Source organism: Cannabis sativa, chromosome 8 (genome assembly GCF_029168945.1).
Source record: "Cannabis sativa cultivar Pink pepper isolate KNU-18-1 chromosome 8, ASM2916894v1, whole genome shotgun sequence".
NCBI classification, from domain to species: domain Eukaryota; kingdom Viridiplantae; phylum Streptophyta; class Magnoliopsida; order Rosales; family Cannabaceae; genus Cannabis; species Cannabis sativa.
Genome location: NC_083608.1, coordinates 25,404,457 through 25,415,977, shown reverse-complemented (window position 1 = coordinate 25,415,977; position 11,521 = coordinate 25,404,457). Strand labels below are relative to the sequence as shown.

The following is an 11,521-nucleotide window of genomic DNA, read 5'->3' as shown; positions in this document are numbered from 1 at the left end:
AACAAATTTGAGTGACCTCTGTTAGGCTATTTTTAGCCTAAGTTTTGGGTCACATTTTATAGTTATTTTTCTTCTTTATTATTATTTTTAGAATAGAATTACGCTTGTTTTCTTTGGTTTCAGGTTTATACACTTGGAATGTAGAAATTGGACAAATTTCGGAAAACAATGATCTATAAAATAGAGAAAATTTTGAAAGAGAATAAAGCTGAAACTTCAAGCCTAAATTCTACTATGGTATGATCATATTTTGGAAAAAGTCAAAACATAAAAGTTTTAGATCTCTTTTTTATCTTTCCAACGCATCTTGAATCAGCTTATTTGGAGTTCGGATGAGAAAGTTATGCTCATTTTACTAAAATAGATCGAAGTAGAAAATTCCATCTCGCCGCGGCGAGATTTCCATGGCCGCGGCTAGAAAGTCTGGGCAGAAAGGTGGTTTTTTGATGCACTTTTGGCCGCGGCGAGCGTCCGTACGGTCAGGGGTATTTTTGTCCGACGAACCCTAAAAGTTAGATATAAATAGAAAACTGCGATTGGAAGTCAAGGGAAGCGATTTGGCACCCTAAAACACAGCAGAAAGCGGCAGGAAGAGCAGAAGAAATCAAAGTGAAGATCCAGAATCAATCCACCAACAGTTTCTTTCTCTATTCCTCTTTAATTTCTTTATGTTGAATATTGTTATAGGAATGGTTATGGATTTATTTCTGAACTAAATTTCCCAGGGAGGATGATGATTGTTGTTTAATGTTTTGCCTAGTTAATGTTTAATTGACATTCCTCCATTCTTGTTTGTGAAATTATCTTAATTTGTGCTTAATTTCATGTTTAAGATTGATCACCTTGTGCATGCTTTATGATCTCAATTCGAAATCTGAAAAGTGAGAATTGAGAATGCTAAAATTTGGATAATCGATGTTCTACGTGAAACGAGAGTATTTACATGACTTATGTGATGAGTAGATTATTACCTAATGCTGATTTCATGTTAGTTTAATTAAGAGATTAATTAGAGAACATGAGATTTAGAATCTAGAAGATCTGAAAAGAGCTAGGTTATTTTATAATCTGTCATTCACTTCAAGAAAAGGATATCAATTAGGCATTAACAATTTAGGTAAATATACAACAGGATTCTCCTCCCTATTATCTCATCTTGCTCAACTTTCAATTGTGTTATTAAGTTTTCTGAATTACTTTCATTCTTTTTAAATCATAATTACTTTTGATCTGCCAAATAGAATTATAAGTATAGTTTAGTAGTAATTAATCCAATTCCCTGTGGTTCGACCTCACTTGCGTGAGTATACTACTTGATTGCGTGCACTTGCGTAGTAATTAATAATTTTCGCAACAACCTCGGAGACTTCTTCATCATAATGCTCACCTTTGAGTGTGAATAAGATACGAAACGATTGAGATTGGGAGTGGGAATGGAAGGGAAGAGTCTATTGATTTTTTATTCTTTTACGATTATATGAATAATAGATTAACAGCTTCATAAAAAATCGTCTTTGGCGTTAACAAACTGAATGGTTTTTTTATATGAATTTATTTTTTTAAAAAAAGAAAAAATAAGTTATTAAAAGTAATTAACAAACTTAATCGATGTTTTAAAATCGTTAAAAAATAACGTTAAACAAAGAATTCAGTTATATATGTACTTTTGATATATAAAATTTATTTAATAAAATTTAGTATATAGCTACATTTTATATAGAATAGATTTATGCAGCTCAACATAATATGAAATATCAATTCAAATATTAATGGATTTTGTTTTATTATATATAAATAATATTTTATTATTTTATTAAATAAAAATAAAAAGTTACCCATAAATTTTTCATAAACCAAGAATTTCAGTTATATAGGCACACTTTATATAGAATAGATATATATATATATATAGAGAGAGAGAGAGAGAGAGAGAGATTTGAGTGGAGGTGTTTGAAGAAGATGAAAAGTAGAATGAAGACATTAATAAACGAGTCATTAATTTTTTTCAATTGTTATACAAAAGGTAAAACAAAATGAGAGTGCAAAGAAATTGAAAGGAAGTTCATAGAAGATGCCACATCATCCTCCCCAACAAAAGAATTATAAAGATATATAGATAGAGAAGAGAAATAAAAAAATGATAAAAAGTTAGCTCTACTAAAGAGTTATTTTAGTTCAAATTTTAAAAAATACTAATGCGTTTCTTTGCGGTAAAACTTTTTTAATTGTCGTTTAACTAACATTTAACCCTCCAACTCAAATTTTGGCGTTAAAACCTTTCTAACTACTGAACTAGTAGTAAATTTAAAGCGTCATTCGGTAACTGTCACTATTGTCTGCTTATGTGTACACTCTTGTGCACAGGGCACATTTATATTAGTACACCTAATATTATTATTTTCAAAATTCATTTTAAAATTAAATAAAATTATAAAAAATAAAAATAAAATATTTTAAAAAATAAAAAATATTATAAATTTTGAAATAATTTTTATATTTTTAAAATAATAATATTAGGAGTACCAATATAAATTTGACACATGTATAAAAGTATACACATAAGTAGTCTATATTGAAAATTAACTATATAAAATGGATGATACCTTAAATTTGCAAGCAGTTCAGTAGTTTAGAGGATTTTACTGTCAAAATTTGAGCTTAGATGGTTAAGTGCAAGTGGAGTGATAGTTGAGAGAGTTTAGCCGTAAAAAACTCACTAATATTTTATTCAAAATTTATTAATGTGTATTAAATATATTAAAAAATATATAATATTTAAATAATGTATAAAAAAAAAAATAAAGAAGCTAAGAGTACTCCCAACAACTTTTCTACTCTATCTTTTGAAATAAACCACTAAAGTTCTACTTTCTCTATTTTACAAACACTATTACATTAAATCATACATCGATTTCTTTAAAAATACATCACAAAAACCTTACTTCATTATATTTTATTAATTTCAAATATATAATGATAATATATACTCATATCCTATACAAAAATAATTATTAAACTCAAAAAAATTAATAAAATATGTTACAAGTAAAAGAATAGTATTCTATAAATGTAGAGCATGAATAATATATTTTAAACACTTTAAAATGAAGGAGTTTAAACTTTAAAGCATTTTAGTAGTGAGTTTTTAGTACGGTTCCTTAAAGTTTGTGAGTTAGGACCGGCAAAACGGGTCAGACACGATGACACGACTCGAAACCCGCACGAGAGTTAGCAGGTTTGGGTTTACCTTAAATAGGTTCAGTTCGTGTTCGGATTAACTCGTCTAGCCCGTTTAATAAACAAGTCGTATTCTGATTGACAAGGCTAACACAATAGTGACCTGTTAATGACCTATTTAAAGTTATTTTAGTACTTTAACGTGATATAAATGGGTTATAAACGTGTTAAATACTTCATAAATGTATTATTGATTGACATGTTTAAATAAAATATGCTTATAAATAGATTACACAAGTCATGTCGTGTCAACCCGTTTTATACATAGATCGTGTTATTAAACGGGTCGTGTTCGAACTAAGTATGTACCTGTTATACATGGATCTCGACACGACACGAACACAACTCGCGAACACGAATTGCCACCCCTATTGTGAGTGCTCTTGTGTATGATGTAATGTAAAAATTTAAAATAAAATAAAATTTTAATAAAGTATTATAAAGCGTAGAGTAAAAAAGTTGATATTAGTGCTCTAATAATTTAAATGGTACGCTTGTTTTTCGGCCCGAATATGAATAAATTAACCGCCAAAATGATATCCAAACATGATAAGCAGTGTGTTTTATGATTTTGAAACATGAACCAAGCTTATAACTAAGCATAAATACAAGTCATTTTTGTTGTAGGACAATAGCATTATTAGCTTATGTATCGGCCCACATAACGAAAAAAACAAATCAACCTAAGAAAGACTCAACTAGTTTTCCTTTGCAAGTCAAGGAAAACAAATAAAAAGAAGTATAACGTAACAAGCCCTATTACACAATGGATGAAACATATACATTGCAGCCAATTATAATTACATTCAATGCCCTCAATAAAAAAATTAAATAAAATAAAAAGACAATTCCTATATTTAATGTGAAGACAACCAGGAGGTGTAGTTGTTGAGGTAAGGAACCAATGAGTGTGTACAAAAATGGTGTAAGAGGAAAAAAAAATGAATACCCTGGGACCAAAGAGAATGTTTACAAAAGTTCAACTTAGAATCTACTTGAACAAGCAGATATCAAACCTAACCTGCAGAGATCAGAAACCAGAGTGTGAAGAAATGTGATGTGTCAATTTGCAGCTTGTTAGTTACAGCAGCTGCGCCTTTAAATTTAAAAACAATTGCTTTTAGTCAACCCCGGGAAACTTCTGGAATGGAATGATTGATGGATAGTTGCTCTGTTCTTCTCCAGTATCCTATGCAACAATCCAGTCCCGGGAAAGAAATCAGATCAATATGACCTCGAACAAAATCCTCATAGCACCCAAAATTGAGGGTATGCCCTCCCCACCTATGGAAGGGGGAAAAAATGAAAGAATTCCAACGCGTAAAAGGGGGTCAGTAATAAACAGCGATCAAAACTGGGTGCAAGGAAATTCCATCATCAGAGTAATCTGCATGCAAATCACGGCGATGACTGCTTTGAATCTTCTGTCTTGTTTGTACGGCACATACAATCTGGGCAAGGAAAGGTATATATGGAATCATTGGGTCTTTTCATCTCGAATCCCTTTGAATCACTGTGAGAACGCATACTCAGCATTTGGCGCTTGAAACTTTTCCATCTGGAAAGAAAGGGAAAGAGGTAAACCTAATGGTTTTACATCATTATCAAAGTGAACATTTTGAACACAAATGACAAGCCAAAATTGAAAATACATATCATTATCAATTGATATCTGTAACTTGAAAGAGTCAAGAAACCATTAAACTAAAACAAAACTGAAGCCGAATTTAGTATAGAAAGACAGAATTCTAAATTTATGTTAGAAAAATGCGACAGAAATTATTTGTTTCACAAAAAACAAATAATACCCTATACCAGCAGCTCAAGGAAAGGCAGGCATTTTTTGTTTTGCTTCACATAATGTACACGTGACAATTAAGAAAACACAAGAGCAATGAGATGATAAATGACATACCCAATACTTGGATTATCAAAGAGTAATGCCAACTTTCGTTTGTCAGGCCTGATGGTCTTAGAGTGTCCACCATACAAGTATCTTCGGTGGCCCATCAAAAAATGAGGAAAGTTTCCTCCTTGTGTTGTCACAAATACCTCACTGTGAAGACAAACAGTGTAGTCTAAGGCAGCCATCCTGGAAGAATAATTCTAGTAGCAGAAGCTCAAGTTAAAACAATGACACTAAATCAAACATTTAAGGAAAATAACTGACAACCTAATCTTCAGACCTTGAATGGAGCAAGTTCCTCCTCAGACGTCAGCATATTTTTGGTACGCAAATTTGGGAACATTTCCAAAAGTGGGGCCATGGTTTTTCCAGAATTGTATATATTTCCAGATGCCAAGTAGATAAATGTGCTTTTATCAAAGCCCATTCCACGAAGCATCAATCCAACCTAACAAGAAACAAGATAAATAAGTGATCTATTGATATAAATAGAGAAGCAACTTAGAAGAGTCATCAATTTCCCCAAAAAGAAATAGAGGAATTGTTTATATCTTGGTAATGGTAAAGGTGACGCCACAAAAGTCAGAAACATTCTAATTTCTGCTACGTTTTTTTTATATTTCATTTTTTTATCTCGACATCATACTAAAGGTTACGCCTCTTAAACAGACGAGCTCCAAACAATCAGATAGTAAGGTGTTATTGTGATTTTGTTATTTGAAGGGTAATTATCATTTTTTATTAAGACACAAAAAGAAGAGAATATAAACCTGGAGATAAATATGTTAATTTCTAGACCAATTTAGTTATTAACCAAAAGCAATATCATGGACCATCATTTGTGTGCTTCAAAATCAACTCAGTTCCCTACATTGTAATAGATATTTACCTCCAATGGAGTAAGCGGACACTTTCCATTGATTCTGATAGCTCCAGGACGGATAACCCGGCCAGGTTTAGTAAATTTTCCCTTCCAACCTCTTTCCCTTGCTGCTTCCATATCTTCCCTTTCTTGCTCTCCTCCATCAAACACACAACAAGAGAATGCAACCATATCCTGCAGATTAGAAGAATTTAATTATGTCTGCAACTAAAAGTGCAAAAGGTGATAATCTCCTTGCAGGAGGTTGTCGTCAAAATTCTAATTCTTCTCAATTGGATCTAACCTCCTCAAAGCGAAGATGCACAGAAATGTACTTGCCACCATATTTTGCACTACGTTCTTTCATCCTAGCAACCAAAGCTTCTCCTAGAGTCAATATAGGACTCGCAAACCTTAAAGCTTCATAATTTGCTAAGCATCTGAGTCGTTGAACAGCAGGAGGAGCATCAAACGACAGTCGATTTGCAAAAGGAGAAATACGAATGACCCTGTCAAGTTCCAAAGATAATTGATTCATCAACAGTTAAACCTCGTGCACTCGCAGAATTCACATAAAGAAAGATAGAAATTCAATGACTCAGTCACACTACTTAAAAAAATGACCCAGCTCTATTTTTAAAACATATTTGACATTTTAATGATACAAGATTTCTGTAGACCTTTTTTCCCCTTCCTATCCAATTTGTTCTCAACCTATTCAAGTAAATAAATAAAATATAAAATAAACCGAAGGGGAAAAAAACAATCTTTCATGCTCCCTAAAGACACTAGGAAATCAGCTACACAGTAAAAAAAAATTGCACATCATTCAGAAGTGTAAGTAGATTAAGAATGCAAAGTACAGCTAAAAGATAACGAATCCAAATTCATAATCAAACTCACTTTTCTTCAAGTAATCTTGGGAGAACCACGTCCCTGTAATACTGAACAGGTGAGAAAGCTTTTATTCTGAAGTTGTAAACATTACTCATGTTGTGGTCAAATCTATCCATTATGTACTCAGGAATCTTGTCAACCACTTGCACATCATTTTCCAAGGCATGGATGAAATAATCTTCATCATAAATATCTCCGAATTTGCTGGACAAGTGAGAGCAAATTTAGAAACACAAAAAGAAAAAGAAAAAGAAAAAGAAAAGCCGCCTTGTACAATAAAACTACTAGTGATTGGTGTAAGATTAAAAACAGAAAAAGTGTTGAAACACAATGAACATGCCTATGTATTATTCAAAACAAATCAATATGATAAAAAGTTACAAAACATTCAAAAGTTCTATTACCATCTATCCCCTCTTTGGCTTCATAATATTCATATATAATAATAAGAGGCAGGTAGTAAATGGTAGCTCCCTAAACATATAAAAATGAAATTATTCCAGAAACAGAGATTAAAAGAAAACGTGAATATGAACCTCTTTCAAATCTTACCCTATTACTACTAGTCATATTAAAGTACAAGTACTGCACAGGAAGTTTGGTTCAAGTGGTGACTCAATCATCGAACTTCAAACATTGCTATGACAACAGTGCAGTATTCCCAAGCCAATTTACAATTTCCTTACAAATTACATTCATTTCATTGTCCAATATCCCTGACTAAGTGGTGACATAAACATGCATTAAAAAATAAATAAATTGATATTCCATCGATATATTATTGGACTAAAAGATTTTAACTTTTCTCAGCATGTATACTCTATCTTCATCATATCAGGCACCTTGGTCCAACAAATAAATTATCCAAGAAATAAGCATGCTGACAAACCTAGGATCTCTCCAGATGCTATGATAATGAAAGTTGGGAATAACAAGTGTTGCATTAAGATATCCCGCCACAGCAACAGCATTGCAGATCTGCAAAGATGAATTAAAATCATACACAAGAAACCAATTAAAAGAGTGCTGTTACACAATTGATCTACAAAACATTAGCTTGAAACTGGTGAGAAGCAACAATATTTACCGAAGTCCTTTGCTGATTTAGGCCACCATTTGCCTCAACATATATGTAACCATTCGAATCAGGGAAACCTGAAACAATAACATAAGAACTACTTAAAACAGCTTAGCAAGTACTTGCGATCAATACAATGACAAATGGTATATATACATACATATATATGCAGTGACGCACACCCATACATAATATAAAAGGCGGAAAAGGTAAAGAACACACATGATGTCATTTAACCATAGAGGGTCGTAGAAGAGGGTTCAAGTAGAAAGCAATATCAGCATGCTCACAGTACCTGCAGAATGTCATATAAGTGCTATAGATTTTAACAACAATCACTAACAAACCAAAAGTTCCAAATGGTATCATGAAGCGGAAGTCTTCGTCTTCTAAAAACACATTCCAAGACCATAATAATTTGTATACGTGGACCCAACAACCAATAGAACGTATAAATGTACTTAATGTAGAACAGGGGTTACTGTGATACGTGGCCTCTATGGAGCAGTCAAAATGGATCTTCATGAAGGAACTAGAAGTACTATTCTAGCCAAATGTTTGCACGGTGCAAACATAATAAAATAAGCAAATAACACGACATAGAAACACCATCAATTTTTCTAGACTAGAAAAAAAGGCTTTAACACATACCTCCAGAAGATCTGTTTGTACAAGGTTTCCACTCGCCACTTTTATAGGAATGTTTCCATATAGTTGAGATCTGCATGGATTTTGCTAGCGTATGTAAGTACTTCCTAGTATAAAAGTAGAAAACAAAAGTACTAATAGGCAAAAGAGAAAAAAAAAAAAAAACTATGGCACTTTAGAAAAATAGCAAATAATGCCTTATTATAAGAAAATACATCATAATTATGGAACTCAAAAATTCAGCAAGCCAAAGAAAGACATAAGATAATAAAACAGATTTGATATTTTTTTCAACTGCCAATTAGCAAGAAAGACTCAACAACGTCAATAGTTGTCAACAGGTAAATTATGATACAGTTCAACAACAGCATCGGAGCTAATTGCCAAAAGTTTTCAGAGTAACAAAGTGAACTTATCTTGGAATCAAATAATACTATTGCAACTAAACAAAAGCCAAAAGGTCATGAACACCAAAGCTCCCAGCAAACATACTAAAGTTCACCTCAACCTCAAATAATTAACAAATCAAATCCTACAGAGTTTTCTTTCTCTTTCCCAATTCGAAAATGGAATTAAGTTATATTAAAGGCACAATATTTTTGTCTCAATCCCCATTTTTTTGTGATACACCTAATGGGTAAACACCAGTAGACTGAACAAAAAAAAAAGTGTACAAAACTATGCACAAGAACTTTTTCACCTAGATAATTATATATCGGTTTCCCTATATGTTGTTTCTCACTTTTAAACACTTCGGATCCTAAAACCTTTATTGGTTTCTTCTTCCTGATGTTTGTTTTCTCCAAAGTCAACATGCAATATAGGTTTCTTCTTCCAATAGTTTGTTTGTTCCAAAGTCATTATGCAATATACAGCCACAATACACATAATATCAACTAATACCCTCCCACGTAGGATAGGATTGAGCTTACATTAATGTTATGACCGCATTTAATACAAACTAGCAGCCAGACTCTGCAATATACCGCATTGATACAGAGTTTCACATTCAATCAGCCGCCAGAATCATGACTTCCCTTGCTTAACCCTGAGTTTAAGAACTTGAACAACTTCACCTATACTAATATTACATTTGGGTGTACACCAAAAACAACAATCTGAAATTCCTTGAGCATCTAAGAATGAGTAATGCTAAAGATAAGTATATGCTTTAAAACCGTTCCGTTCTTTTGCTTCTCTTTTTCTATCTAAATCTATTAAAAAACTATATAGAAAGGTTGATGAGCCAAGCCAAGTACGCAAAACAACAAAAAGAATTTATTTTTCGGCTTTTCTCTTTCGGATGACCCTTTTCCTTCGTTTATTGAAAATTAAAAAGTAAAAAAAATGGCACAAGATCAAACTCAGAGAGATACAGAAACCCAACCCAGAAGATCAACCTGATTTCAGAAATAGCAAAGAAAAAATGAAATCTCATTGAATCAAGAAATTCACTCTAAAGATCAAGAATTGAACAAGAACCCGCATTCTAAATCCTCCCTAATCGAGCAACTAACCCGAATTCAAATCAAGAAACGCCAAAAGAATCAAGGAGCAATTACCATTAACTCAATCACAATCATTGCCTAAGTACGAAATCAAAATAAACAACCGAAACCCAAATCAAGAAAAAGCAAAACAAAAACAAACCGCATCGGTAGAAGTATTATCAGCATCCATCTCGGGTCGGAGCTTGGCATAAAGCTGGGGGCTGCGATACAAAGAACCAGGGGCGGGTCGATGCTTGATGACCGGAACAACGTCAAACGAGACAGAACCCATGTATAACAACATGCCAGAGATGTAAAGAAGCGGAGCGAAGAGAAAAACTCCCTGACGGCGAATAAGTACAGAGAGAATGTGCCAGGTGAATCGCTGGAGCAAGCTCCGACCAGGCGGGTTAAACCGACCGGTCTTAGACCGACCGTGGCGCAAGCGAGGCGACCGTATCGGCGACTGTGGCGGCGAAGGTGTGGTGTGGCCACTGCTCGGCAGCCGATTATATGGGTGCATTTGGGATCGATCGCACGCTCACTCTACGTCACATGGAGCTTTCGTTGTGCTTTCTCCCTCCTCTCTCTCTCTCTCTAGCTTGGCTTGGGGATTCTGGAAAGAGTGTTATAGAGAGAGAAAATGGAGAATGAGAGAGGGAAAGCTTATTTGGGTTTTTTTTTTTTTTTTTTTTTTGTAATTGTATTTTCTTGATTTTGAGCATACCAGAGAGAGAGAGTGGAGATGCACGTGCTCTGTGAAATAAGGGATTCGTTTGGGTCATAGAGTTGAGTTAGTTGATGAAAGACTTTCGTTTCGCTTCAGCTTCTTTTTTAATTATTTTTACCAAAATTAAATTAAAATCAAAATATCAAATCATTATTCTGTGTCAAGGTTGGAATTGGAAATGAAGGTCACCTCCTTTGTTTTGTTTTAAACAAATTTCCCTATTTCATTCTGTTTGTTTCCTGTTAAATAATTCTCCTTTACGTCACCTTTTTAAATATTAATGGTTAAAGGGAATTTTGGTTTTTATTAGCTCTGTTCTTTTTTTTTTCCTTTCCAATTTTCAATCATATATTCTTTTTTCCTTTTTAATCTTAATTGAAGAGTTTATTTAGATTAGAATCATATGTGAGATTGTGTTACTATTAATTATATACTAATATTGGGTATGTACCCTTTTCAAAATATTAAATAATATGTGTGGGTTGAATATTCTTTTTTGGGAAAACTATTTTCTATAAAATATAAAATCATTTTGGATTTTATTGAGAAGTGACGCATAAACGCAGAAAATAAAAACAATTCATGAAAAGAAGAAACTAATTTAATTTAATCTTAAATAATAAAAATGAAAGTTGGTATAGTTTTACGAATTATGATTCTAATAAATTCATTA

General features: G+C 32.8%; 1 protein-coding gene across 2 annotated transcripts; it reads right to left on the bottom strand.

Annotated features, from left to right (window-relative positions):
* Positions 1–3,979: 3,979 nt before the first annotated feature.
* LOC115715865 (protein ESMERALDA 1) lies at positions 3,980–11,040 on the bottom strand. Of its 2 annotated transcripts, none has more exons than XM_061102647.1 (10): positions 10,279–11,040; positions 8,632–8,701; positions 7,990–8,057; positions 7,792–7,880; positions 6,909–7,106; positions 6,310–6,514; positions 6,033–6,200; positions 5,424–5,591; positions 5,153–5,343; positions 3,980–4,795 (listed from the first exon to the last, which is right to left on the bottom strand). In XM_061102647.1, the coding sequence occupies exons 1-10, from the start codon at positions 10,639–10,641 to the stop codon at positions 4,636–4,638; spliced, it is 1,680 nt and encodes a 559-aa protein (XP_060958630.1). In that variant the 5' UTR covers positions 10,642–11,040; the 3' UTR covers positions 3,980–4,635. The 2 variants fall into 2 exon arrangements, with proteins under 2 accessions (XP_060958630.1, XP_060958631.1); XM_061102648.1 differs by lacking the exon at positions 10,279–11,040 and adding an exon at positions 8,203–8,275.
* Between the last annotated feature and the right edge of the window lie 481 nt (positions 11,041–11,521).

Excerpts from the sequence above, each read along its gene's own strand:
- LOC115715865 (XM_061102647.1), bottom strand. The coding sequence starts at position 10,641 with ATGCACCCATATAATCGGCTGCCGAGCAGTGGCCACACCACACCTTCG. Across the intron at positions 7,881-7,989 it reads TAAATCAGCAAAGGACTTCG|ATCTGCAATGCTGTTGCTGT; the intron begins GTAAATATTGTT and ends TCATCTTTGCAG. Across the intron at positions 4,796-5,152 it reads TTTGATAATCCAAGTATTGG|ATGGAAAAGTTTCAAGCGCC; the intron begins GTATGTCATTTA and ends CTTTCTTTCCAG.